Source organism: Pseudonaja textilis, chromosome 2 (assembly GCF_049901715.1).
Source record: "Pseudonaja textilis isolate UNSWEBS1 chromosome 2, rPseTex1.2, whole genome shotgun sequence".
Taxonomy (NCBI): Eukaryota; Metazoa; Chordata; class Lepidosauria; order Squamata; family Elapidae; genus Pseudonaja; species Pseudonaja textilis.
In genome coordinates, this window is record NC_141991.1 from 149,265,494 (window position 1) to 149,278,597 (window position 13,104).

The 13,104-nt window shown below is 38.4% G+C and overlaps 1 protein-coding gene across 3 annotated transcripts in view; it reads left to right on the forward strand.

Moving 5' to 3' along the window:
• The window catches only part of MAST1 (microtubule associated serine/threonine kinase 1), an 87,391-nt gene that overhangs the window by 45,856 nt on the left and 28,431 nt on the right, over positions 1 to 13,104 (forward strand). For all 3 annotated transcript variants that reach the window (XM_026711545.2, XM_087925857.1, XM_087925858.1), the window contains 7 exons: positions 185 to 260; positions 2,574 to 2,652; positions 3,926 to 4,086; positions 5,704 to 5,779; positions 6,326 to 6,535; positions 6,830 to 6,931; positions 11,427 to 11,559. In XM_026711545.2, coding sequence (XP_026567330.2) covers positions 185 to 260; positions 2,574 to 2,652; positions 3,926 to 4,086; positions 5,704 to 5,779; positions 6,326 to 6,535; positions 6,830 to 6,931; positions 11,427 to 11,559 — 837 coding nt within the window. The remainder of the gene's footprint in view (positions 1 to 184; positions 261 to 2,573; positions 2,653 to 3,925; positions 4,087 to 5,703; positions 5,780 to 6,325; positions 6,536 to 6,829; positions 6,932 to 11,426; positions 11,560 to 13,104) is intronic.

The following is a 13,104-nucleotide window of genomic DNA, read 5'->3' on the forward strand; positions in this document are numbered from 1 at the left end:
CTTCTCTATGCCTTTTTCAATCTTGCTAGGTAATTGTTGTAGTACCATCTTGATTGATTTTTCAAGCTCTAGAATTTGCTGGCTCCTGGAAATAGATTTGATTTGGTCATACATAGTCAATAGTAGCCTTGTAGAGCAACATGTTGATTTTATTCTGTATGTTCCTACCCTGTCCTGTCCGCAGGTAGCAGTCCCCTGGACAGTCCTCGGAATTTCTCCCCCAACACACCAGCCCACTTTTCCTTCGCTTCTTCCCGCAGGTAAGAGGAGGCCTCCAACTCTGGGACTCAAGAGAAACATGAATTGCATAGAAGATTCACTGGGCATTCATCCTTTATAGTCCTTTACCTATCAGTTGTTAGCAGTCCACAAGAACCTGCTGTAACTGTAATACTTTCTCCATAGAAAAGTGGCATGCCAGAATTAGAGAGAGAAAGCTACTGGCCTACCTCTGGAAAACAAAACAAAAAAGCCAATCTTTTTATATTAAAAAAAGACCAAACTTCTATGCACTTTTTATTTACAGCCTTGGGTATTTGCCTCTTTCCTTCTAATGCCCACCACGTCCTTTGGTGATGCCTGGTCTTTAGAATTCAAGCCTGCCATTATAATACGAGAATTAGACCATTCTCAGCCACAACCTTTCCATATTTGGTTGTCATGTTATTGGTTCATTCAGCTTCTTGGCTCTTGTAATCTTTGAAGGAGAATGCAGGATTTTGGCTATTGTTCTAGTATATGATTTATTAAGCCATCCCATCAGGGACATTTGAGGTTATGGAAGAACTTCCCATCTGCTCCCTACTTCCCATCTGCTCTCTGCTCTTTTTATAGACAGGCACATACAACTTCTCCTGCCCACCTCCACCCACAAAACCAAAGGAACAGACTGTGAGATTCCATCAGGTCCTTAGCAAAATATTGAGTAAATCCTTTCTATGTTGTTTACATATTTTTGTTCTGCAGTTTTTTGCATTGCACCTAAAGGCATGAGTGCTTTTATAGCTTAAATTGCTTTTTATTTGTAAAGCCTATGCTTGATAAAGTTTATGTAATCAAATTAGATGGAAGAGATTGGAATTATATAACTGCAATCTGGTACACTGTGAATTATTGATATGGTTAATTGATAGTAAAAAGGGGAAGTATAACCCAAATTACAGTCATTATTATATCACAAAGATTTTTTTCTGACAGAATGTTCTACATTTCTGGGCGCTTGCCTAAAAATTCTTGAGCCACATGAACATCTTACAGCAGGAAAGAACATGTATGTGCTTGTTATCACACATTTTCGTGGATAGATTGATTTTTACATATATTATCTTAAATGGCCTTTTTTGGAGGCCATGCAGATTCATACTGGCCAACATGTAGCCAAAGATGTTTGATATATAGGACTTGTGGGATTGGAAATCAACTTTGCAAGCAAATTCATGAACCTTTGGATCAAAAGTTTGCAAAAAAACGTTCAGTACTAAAATAGTTTTACCAACATATTGACAGATTTGGACTGGTGACAAAGTATAACCCTGGCAGGTCAGGATGAACAAATGTACCAGGGAAGAGAGGTGTAAATTCATGCTGGAATATAAGAATATTGACTCTTTGGTTAATATTTCCAATCTAGTGCTTTCCATGTGAGTGGGATTGCTATCCCATTCGATCAATATGACCAATGCCAACTCATCTGGAAGTATCAGTTTAGGGAAGGCTACTTTAAGCGCTACTGTGCAATTTTGGAGACAAAAAAGCAGATTTACATTTATTTGGTGAGGATTTATTACAGATTGGGGCACACTCATCAATATTTTATGGTTAATAGATGAGTGACGTGGTAATTGTCATCCATTCTTAACCATCTCATAGCTTCCCTGTGCTGCATTTGTCTTATTTGTTGCTGCATAAAATCTTTTTTAACAGAACAAAAGCATGACTCTCCACAGCTGTTGATGGCCTTAGCATTAATCTTATACAGTTTAAATCAGCTCCTAAATTTTCATGTGACCAAGATTTAGAGGGCAAGTAAATCTTTATCATAGCTCAGCATTAACTCAGTTTAACACCTTGTGGTAGGTGCTGTTTCTAACTGACTTTTTAGGATCTTTGATTTCCTAGATTAAAAACATTTAGGGTTAAACTAGCTTTTGTAACATACATTTTCTTAAGAATCTGTTCAATAGCCCAGAATCTTCAAAGAAGCTAAATTTGACTCCTCCTATAGATATTACTGTAGGTTATTTATAGTAAATGACATTTCAGCAAATAAGGCACAATTGACCGAACTTGTATTTATGATAAAATTGCTTTTTCTAATCAGGATTAATTCTGCCTTTTATTCTTAAGTCACTTAAAGTTTAATGACATCTGGAACATTGCAGTGATATTAAGATAATGATACATGTGATGATGGAATGTGTGTGAAAAGCAGCAGTTCTATTCTTACATCCCAGTGATAATAGTTCATATATCACAGCATTTGCCCAGTGATGTTTCCACACACATTATGTGATTTGCCCAACCTCATCCCATCTTGACTATTCCCATTTTTATATTCACCCTGTTACTTTCAGGGCAGATGGCCGGCGTTGGTCTTTGGCTTCCCTTCCATCCTCTGGATATGGAACCAACACTCCAAGTTCTACAGTATCAGTAAGATAAACAAAAACTTTCTAGATGAAAGAGCTCTTTTATAGGCCAGTATTGCTTATGAAACACTATGCCCAGAGAACTAGAAATAATGTATGTGTTCAGAAGAAATTGTTAAAACCAGCTCACTCATCACCAGAGGACAACTGCTCATACAAACTACACCATCAAGAAAGTTTTATATGCCGTAAACTCTGCATAATGCGAGTCATCCAAGGGCCAGGGAAAGAGAATGATACAGTCTCTGCTGTTAAGGCACATTAGTGCACTTCTAGGGAAAATGTTTACACAATGTGAAGCTCTCTGATTTGATAGGTGAGATAATGGAACATAGGGAACAGATTGGATCTGCCTGCTCCCTCTAATTCCATAGAGTTGGCTGCAGTCACAGGTATACTCCCATTACAAATGATTCACTGTTTATAATGCCATTTGAACTTCTTGGTGACAGATAAACATGTGTTTAATTTTCATGTGGAAATCATGTGGGTAGCATGCCAGTGGCCCTACTTCAATTTCTTTTGACTGCTAAGGAGAAGTAGGCTTACCACCAAAAATACAAAGACTCCTGTTGGTACTGAACTGCATAAGCCAGCGATCTGACTTGATGTAAAGAGCTCTAGATTGATTGCAATATACAGTATGTACAGGTAGTTCTCGTCTTATGATCACAATTGAGCCACAAAATTTCTACTGCTAAATGAAATATTTGTTAATTTTGCCCCACTTTATGGCTTTTCTTGCCACAGGTGTTAAGTGAATCACTGCAGTTGATAAATTTAATAACATGGTTATTAAATGAATCTGACTTCTCCATTGACTTCGCTTGTCAGAAGGAGGTCCCAAAGGGTGATCATGTGGCCCTGGGACACTGCAACCGTCATAAATATGAGTCAGTTGCCAAGCATCTGAATTTGATCACGTGACTAAGGGGATGCTGCAATGGTCATATGTGTGAAAAATGGCCATAGGTCACTTTTTCAGTGAAGTTGTAACTTTGAAAGGTCAACCAAATGCTCTATTGTAAGTCGAGGACTACCTGTAATTAGTAGTTGGATTATATTTTGCTTTTTGCCAAGTATTGTGAGAATGTATTGGAAAACTGAACATACCATATAGAGGAATTAGAGAAATCTCAGAAACAGCTGTACTTCAGTGTGAGGTTTGAAATCACATGCGCGCGCACACACATACACACACACAAATGATAGAGCTGCTGCATCTCAGCATTGATGAATGGCCACATAGCCAACTCTGCCCCTTCTGTTCCTCACAGTCGTCCTGCTCCTCCCAAGAGCGCCTTCACCAGCTGCCTTATCAACCAACTATGGATGAGCTGCACTTCCTGTCCAAACATTTTGGCAGCACTGAGAGTATAACCGATGATGATGGAGGGCGGCGGTCTCCCGCAGTGCGGCCCCGGTCCCGGAGCCTCAGGTAAGAATGGAGCAGCCAAGACAAGCCTAAACAGCAATACTTTTTACATTATGATGTACAAAGAGAATCTGCTTTCTATTTTTTTTCCCTCTGCATGACCACTTCTGTATGATGTACTTTCTTTTTTTTTTTTTCCCTATCAACCCTGAAGGGACACTTTTTGCCAAAGAGTTTAAAACAACCCCCCTTCTGGACTCTTACAACAACTATATATTTAAGTGAGTTAGTGATGTCTACCACAATTTTACAAATTGAAACAGTTAGAGATGCTTCTTTGCAACCAGACCTAAAATCTATAGCACTGTTATGAAGTATGGGTATATATCTCTTAAGTAATTTAGGGTACTCCTCATCCCTAAAATAGCATCATCCAAAGCAAGGATGATCTACTTTTGAAAGGGCAAATATGATAGTTTTAAGGAATGAATTTAGTTTTATAAAAGAGAAAATGGAATGGAAGAGAACATGCCATATCATTTATCACAAAATAATTACAAAATATCACTTATACTAGTAAATATGAAATATGTTGCAGTTCACATTTTCAGAGAGACAGCCTTATGTACACTTATCAAAGTCCTATTAGCTCTTATTTCTGAAAAGATCAGTTTGCTGTTCTGATATGAGCCAAACGGGAAGCGTGAAAGAAAAGTTAAATTAACTGTATTGAAAGGTTCCTGCTGTATAATTAGTGAAATACATCTATAATCAAAGGGCTCTATTGCAATTCCGTTCTACTAGCCTTCCCAATTTACTCTCTTCCAGATATGTGGTAGTACAGTTTCCAGAATTCCATGCTACATCTGAGGAACAATAGGTTGGGGAAGGATGCCCTATTGTTTCCAAAGTGGATGCAATATTTTTATAATATGGCCTATATTATTACGCACAATCATAATCAAAGGTTAAATTTTCAGAATAGAAGAAGGATCTCATTTTGTAGGTTTCACCTTTTATTGCAGTCGTACCTGGTGTAGATGGTAATCTGGACATAAGATGGGGGTTATCATTGCATGCTTTTCCATCCCACCCTTATCCCAGCTTGTTGCCTATTGTTGACCCTTGATTTTGTGCACTGTTTTGCTGATGTGTAATGATTACTGATTGTGGAAGTGAGTGTACTAAGAGTAGAGTTATTTGATGTTGTGGGTCTGCTTTGCTTTTTTCCTAGACTGAGCAGTTGACTACACATGCAAAATACTGGCTCATTAGAATGGATGTGCATTTGGGTTAAGCACACACTTAACCAGAAAATTGTTTTCAGTGCTTACAACAATGTTACACAAAAAGTATTCCTTGGATCATCCTTCCTTCCCATGCACACAGTTTCTTTTTTTCCAATCATCTAATGTCAGAAGGCAGGGCTTTCTTTAAAATACTACTATTGTTAAATAGTTTAGAGTGAGAAACCTGTGGAAATTTATATAGGTATCGTTTAGTTAGTACATACCTAGTTGCCGTCTGCCAGTCTCTGCAATACAGTATATACCACCTCACTGAATAAAGCAAAATAAACATGGGATGAGATTTTCAAATAAAACTGAGGGAAATAGAAAGTGTAAAGAAATGGAAAAGACTATCACCAAGAACTGATTCGTGATTTTTTATTTTTTGCAGCCCGGGCCGGTCTCCATCCTCCTATGACAATGAAATAGTAATGATGAATCATGTTTATAAGGAGCGATTCCCCAAGGTGAGGGTTGAGCAAAGAGAGCCTAATCATTGAAGCTCAAACTGTTTTACACGGTGTGTGTGTGTGTGTGTATGTGTGTGTGTGTGTGTGGAAGCAGCAGCCAAGCTGCAGGCAGAAAGATTGGGTCCATCCCAACTTCTTATTTTTGACATTTAAATTAATTTGAGAATGAACAGAATCACTTTAGATTGTATTTTTCTCCTGAAATATTTTAATATTCCAAGAAAAGAATTGAGAAAAGAGACAAAGTCAGAGGACAACAAGTTTATCGATACTAGAATAGAACGGACACTTTTTTATTTAAGAAAACAGCTTTAATATCCTGAATAATTCCCTTAAAGAAGACAGTAATAAAGGAATGGATTTATGATCTCCCTCTCCCTCCCTCCCCCTTCTCATAATCTGGACAGTGTGGTTAATACAGTGTAAAGTTTGAGGGTAAAGATTCTCAAATTCTTTTCTGGGCTTAAAAAAAGGGGGCTTAGTCTGAATTATTGGGGCTGTCTTTTTTTACCTTATGCAAGAATTGTTTCTTATCTCCAATAGGCCACAGCGCAAATGGAAGAGAAGCTACAAGTTTTCATTAAATCCTATGAGCCAGACAGTGTGTTGCCTTTGGCTGATGGGGCGCTCAGTTTCATCCACCACCAAGTCATTGAACTGGCACGAGACTGTTTGGCCAAGTCTCAGGAGGGTCTCATCACTACTGTCTATTTCTATGAGTTGCAAGAGAACATGGAGAAGCTGTTGAAAGATGTGAGTGTCAGTAGCCCAGGAAATAAAATATCAGAAATATTAATAAAACTTACAGGCAGCATGGTTCAAAAGGGGTCTGAAAAATCAAGTTGGCTTGGAGTAGCCTCTATGAGGAAAAAACAGATTTAAGTGATGGAAGTTGGAAAGGCCACTTACATGATCTGCCTAGTCAGCCGATGGAATTAGAGGCTCCGATAATGAGGTCATAGAGAGGCAGCTTTGATAAGTGCTATGGTCTTTCATAATGGCAGGCTAATTCCTCCACTAATGAGCCATCTCTTCTGTTGCTTGTAGGCTTATGAACGCTCTGAGAGTGAAGAGGTGACCTTTGTCACTCAACTGGTGAAGAAGTTACTCATTATCATCTCCCGTCCAGCTCGCCTACTAGAATGCCTGGTGAGGCATAGAAGGGTGGAGTGCATGCATATGTGTGGGTATGCTTTGAATCAGCAGGACCCAAAGTGTGTGCCTCTGTTGTTGATAGATTTTTATATACGAACATATCATAAGCCTATCTTAGTGACTATATAACATCCCACATAGGGAAGACCAGCACATAATTAACAGGTATGGAAATGGCGGTATTGGAGTTAGAAGAAGATTGTTATGATTTTGGTCTTCCTTTCTCCTCGTTTATATGTCATTAGGCCTTAAAATTTGCTTGTGATATTCTGGAGTCACTGTGGGCTGCACAGTTACTCCACACACCCTATTCTTAAATGCACTGACACAAAGATAGATAAAGGGACAAATCTACACAAATCTTCTACTTTCTTGCAGCTCTCTTTGCTGCACTGAATTCAGAAGAAAGGTGAGTGAAGGGCTCCCCTTGTCCTAGCAACTGAGATGGTAAGCGAGGTAGATTATAGCTCACCTGGTTCAGCTGTCTTCCATTCATGCATGCATATGAATTGTCATGGTCTTTATTTGGAGGAGATACAGATCAAAACAGTGGTTATGGGCAGAAGTGATTTATGGGATTTAAGAGCAAGAAAAAGCCAAAGCCTCAGCCCCAGCATGTATCCACATCAGCGGCAGCATTAGCAGCTCAGGGAAAGAACAGATGGAAGGGAAAAGAAAACACTAGAAGCACTGGGAGAGGCCAGTGAGCTATGACATTTAGGAAGTCTTTACTACTACTTACAATGAAGAACGGGTACACCAGCTACTACTTCAGCGCCAGCTATGGGGAAATAAGAGGAAGAGGAAGATGACAAATAGGTAATCTGGCAGGCAGGCCATGAGGAAAAAGAGGAAATGGGCAACATAATTAGCTAATGATATCTTTGAATCCATAAAAAAATACTTTCAAACATTGAGAACATATCTGAAAAATTAAAAAAAAACCTGGGCTCCTGCAAAACTGAGCACATTTTTTAATACTTTCTTACAGATGTTGTCAGAGAGAAAGGCATTAATTTCTTATTAAAAAGAAGAAGAAAATGGAATGTGCAGAAAAGATTTAAAATACAAGAACCAAACAAGCAGGCAGGATGAACGTAATTCAGTTGATCAAGAAGGTTTTTAATTAAGAGTCATTTTTCATTCCAATAAATCCGAGGACCTGTTATTCCTCTTTGCTCCTAGTATGTACAGATATGACCCATACTGGTAGAATTTAAAACTAGCAAATTAGAAGCGGGGAAAAACTGCTCTCAGAAATTATTTATGCAATAGAAAATGGAAGAGAGACCATTAAGAATGATAAAGTGTTTAAATCACTCAAAAAAATTTGGAAATAATTCAGAGTTGTAAGTGGAAGGACACACATCTGGTCTTTATCACACTTAAAACAGCAACCTGTTTTCGTACTTTGAAGAGCAGGTCTGGTAATTTCATTGCTGTAAAAGTTAAAAGATACTGATTGTTTTCCAGCACGTAAAGCTTCGAACAAGTTATGGACTACAGGTAGTCCTCAATTTATGTCTGGCTGCCTAGCAATCATTTAAAGTTAAGATAGATACCTCCCCCCCAAAACATACAATCTGATTTTGAGGTTAAAATAGCCATAACCCCCACCCCCACAATCACATGATTGCATTTTAGATGTTTGTCAATCAGCTCACCTTTATGGACATGTACAGCATCATACAGTCATGTGACTGATTTTTTACAGACTTTTTTTTGCTGATTTATGGCATTTACTTCCAATTTCTATCACAGAATGCCCATTGGGTAATGACTGCCTCTTTTGCTTAACAACTGCCACACAAAACGCCCCCAAAATTGGATCCGGTCATGTGATGCCTTGATGTATGACTGCAATGACTTATGACCATAATTCTGAACTCAATTATGGTCATAAGTTGAGGACTACCTGAAACTGTTTGAGGGGCCTACCATGTCTGATTATTTCTCCTAGAGGCTCATTTATCTGGTCTGCATGAAAGGATTCTTCCTATCTCCAACTATGGAATTTTTTTTTAAAGAAATGAGATTGGAGTCTGCTTTCTTGGTTTATTAAAGACATATTTTTATCTGGCCTTTGAAATTACTATCAGCTGGTTTAATGTGGAAGATTTGGGAGATTGTTTTAAACTTTCAAGATATTCGTACGTTTATTTATAAAAAAAATGACTGCCAATAGGTGTTGGTGATAGTTGTTGAAAGAGTATTGCCATCAATGAAAAGACTGATGAATGAACAGCCTATTTTAAAGAATTGGTTTTGCTGTTTGCCTAAATGAGATTTTCACCAGAGCTCTCTGTGGATAGTACACCATGCTATTCAATGATGGGTCTTTGGGATTTAATTTTTGGGGAGACTTTGGATTTTTGCCTAAGCACCAAAAGCTTCTTCTTGTTCAGTTGTTGCTTCACGTGCTCCTTTAAGTCTGGTATTGAAAACCACTTCTGAGCTGAGCATGAGCGAGATTCCACCTGGCTCAAGAATTCCTTCTGTTTCCCCATCTAGGCCCTACCCTTTATCATCGGAGGGTTCAGATCATCAACCCGGCTTGTATCTGCTTAGACTAGTTTTGAAGGTGCCTATGTGTTACCTTGGCAACACAGCAGCCAATCACAGAACACATTTTCTCAACCAGCCCGTTGCTACACTGCATTGACTAGTCTGACGCTGTCTTTGTTGTCCTGCTGAGAAACATGGGAGCATCAGAAGGAGGAGGATGGCGGACAGGGGCTCCTGTTTATGCCCCTCTTTTTCTCCAACCTGGAATTGAGAAAAACAAACCTTGTGTTTCAAACATGGGTTTCAAAAGAATTGTGATAGGAAATAGGGTTTTCTTTCAAAAAAAAATTAAAATTCTTAGCTGTGTTTATTTAGCTTCTCTGCTTTTTTCCCCTTTTCATCCAGGTCAGATTATAAATGGAGCCGTAGAGAGGCTTCTTAATTCCTCATAGCAATCTTCTCCAATGTAGTCCCTACTATACCCATTAGTCAGACACAGCATGATGGCAGGATATGATGGGAGTTGTAGTCCAGTTCAGCTCCCGGGGCCAGGCTAAGCAAGACTAATATAAAGTGCCACATGATAGGATATTATAGACAGTCTTAACTATGTATTCAGTGTAAGAGGTTAACTGTCAATTGATTAGGGAAGGGAGTCAGTATCTTGTATCCATCAATGCAAGTGTTTCCGAAAATCCCACAGGCAAGGACTTCTCCCACAGTTTTTTTTCTGCAGCCAGCTTTTGAGGAATATTCTCTCAAAAAATTAGCAATTTTGCAGACTTTCTCCACTTCTGTTGACTTGATGTTACAGTTTTGCTACAAAACCTTTTAATTTATCTACTGCGATTCAGCTGCACAGATATTTCAATGGTTGAAATCAAAATCTCAGTAACAGCAACTCTTTATTAACATTAAATTTCACTGATGGCCGCTAACATAACATTTTCCTAAAGATCAATAGTGATGTAAACACACTGGCATCTCAGCTGGAATATGCTTGGCGTCAAAGAATAGAGTCAGTGGATCCTTTAGCATTCAACTGCCAGGTTCGCCATACATTATCTACAGTACTGAAGGCAGTAAGTAGTCACTTGGTTGTGTGGTGTCTAGTTGTTTGGATTCTATACAAATGTTGTATTTTCTGAAAATGCATATCGCAACAACAGCCAGTTTCTGTGGACCGCAAAGCCCCATGTTTTTCTACACCTCAGTTGCCAAACAGGTATCCTACCAATTCCCTTGCTTCATAAAGGGGAAGTGCATAAGCGCACCAGTGTGCCTACTGTCCCTGTCTTACTGTCCCCATTTTTCTGTATTTACTTCCCTTTGTTCTTGTTTATGTTCATACTTATACTTGTACATACTTATCTTGTACGTGTTTGACAAACAAACAAACAAATAAATAAATAAATAAAGATAATATGAGGTTGAGAGGTAGGACAGTAGGAAATGCCTATGAACAGACAAGATAGTTATGAAAATACAATGCCACTGCCATCAACAGCCAAATAGACTGCAAGTAACCTGATAAATCAAAAAAGCAGGGTGGGAGGAACCTTGTTTAAACTCATGCATATGTGAACGCATATACACAGACAGAACTGTATATATTGATGCTGTTCTTTATCATAATTACGGTTGCTTAATATTTGAATAAAGTTGCTTATCTATCCAAGCCTCCTTGATTTATCTGTTAAGTATGTTGATGTGCATTTGCATTCCTGGCGCTGGTTAGTCAAAAAAATTCTTGAGGGGGAAAAAAACTAGTCTGGTAGAACTGAGACCCTCCACCTAAAAACACTGAGGGTAATGTTAACCTGAGGAACAGTGGCTGTTTCAGTTCATGGATCCTGTGAGTCCTATTGCCCAGGTCCACATCCAATTGCTTTTAGCGTTACACCTCCCTAGCTGGTTCACTGAAATCAGTTCTTCTTCGCTAATCTCCATCCTAATTCAGGCATGTACTGCGTCTTATCTCTAGGAATTTAATCCTGAGGAGTTTTACCACTTGCTGGAAGCAGCTGAGGACCATGCCAAAGAGGGACATCTGGTGAAGACAGATATTCCTCGTTACATCATAAGCCAGTTGGGACTGACTCGAGACCCATTTCCAGGTAATGCAACCAAAATTATCTGCTATCCAAACTGCCTTGTCTCTGTATATGTACCCAAGTCTCAATATTTGTTATATGTCAAGTGCCCATACGTGTGTCATTTCTTGCATGTATTAGCATGGTCATCTCATAACTCCTTTGGATATGTGGCAATTTGTCATGCTGACTATTCAATTCAATATTATATGGATTCCATACAGCACAAATTTGTTCATTTTCTTCAGTATGATTCTTTATTCTTGAGCCATTTTTGTTCATTGTGCAACTTTGAGGAAAATCTGTCTCACCACCTATTCTACTTAAGGGGTAGGATATAAATAAATTGATACAGAATTTAATTCTACAGAGTTGGAAAAAGAAGTTAGCCAGGATAGTGTATAGGCATATTTCTAAGTTCTGAACAAAGAAGTTAAATTTATTAAGGAGCTATTAAGAATTTGTTAACAAACTGTCCAGTAGAAAGGAGAAGAATGTAAATTGTTGTCTACTAATAAGTTTCTGGATTACCATCTTGTATTTGATGATTTCTGGAATTCTTTTGAAGAATGCTGGGCTAGATAGGAACTTTTTGGAGATGAACAAGAGAGAAGCTGATAGTGAAGCCTTAATTATTAAGAAATCCCAAGACGTACATTTCTTTTTTTAAATTTAAAATTCATATGGGATAATGTAAAAGGAAAACCAGCTTAGTTATGATAGCGGATTGGAATCCTTCCATGGCAAAAAGATGCTGGATGAACATTTTCTCATCTTGACTTCAAAACACAGTTTTCAGTATTACGACTAACATTATCTTACAGCATCAACTGTTCCTCCAGTGCTTCTGCAGGGTGATTTATTGAAATTCAGAACCCCATTGTCTCCCCCGCTCAATTGTAGCTAAATATATACAACATAGCTATTAAAAATTGTATGGAAAGACACTGACAAAACGTTTCTCAATTTCCCTCCTTTCAAACTTTTACCAAGCTGAATAACTTCCTATTTGTTGTGTGTTGAATTGGGCTGAATAATCTAAATGTTGATACTTCAATCCATGACATCCAGGGTTGTGAAATTACTACAGGTGGCAGATTCCAAAGGCTGAGTTATGCTGCTTGCTTCATCTGAGTAAAACTAAGAACAAACAGTGCACAATGTAAAGGATTTTTGCAATGGCTTCTGTTTTTATTTTTAGGACCTTTGCTGTAGGCATCTGGGCTCTGGATTTTATCAGACTGATGTGCAAATAGGGGTGTTAACCCCTTTCCCTCAACTTGGCTTCCCATTCAAAACTGACCCTCCATTTCAGTTTTTCCTCTCAACGGGGGAAGCATTGTATAGATTAATCGTGTGTGGTTGATCCTGAAATGGGATTGATAATTGTTCAGAGTTGTCTAACTAGGAATCATGATCTGGATTTCCAGAGAAGTAGTAATGGAATTTGCATAGTAATTCTGGAAAGTGGTTGATCAAAGACCCCAGGTGCTAGAAGGTCTATTGTGTGTTTCTTCGTTAGGACGATTTATTTTTTTAATGCTTCAGCTTGTCAATGCACATTTTCAC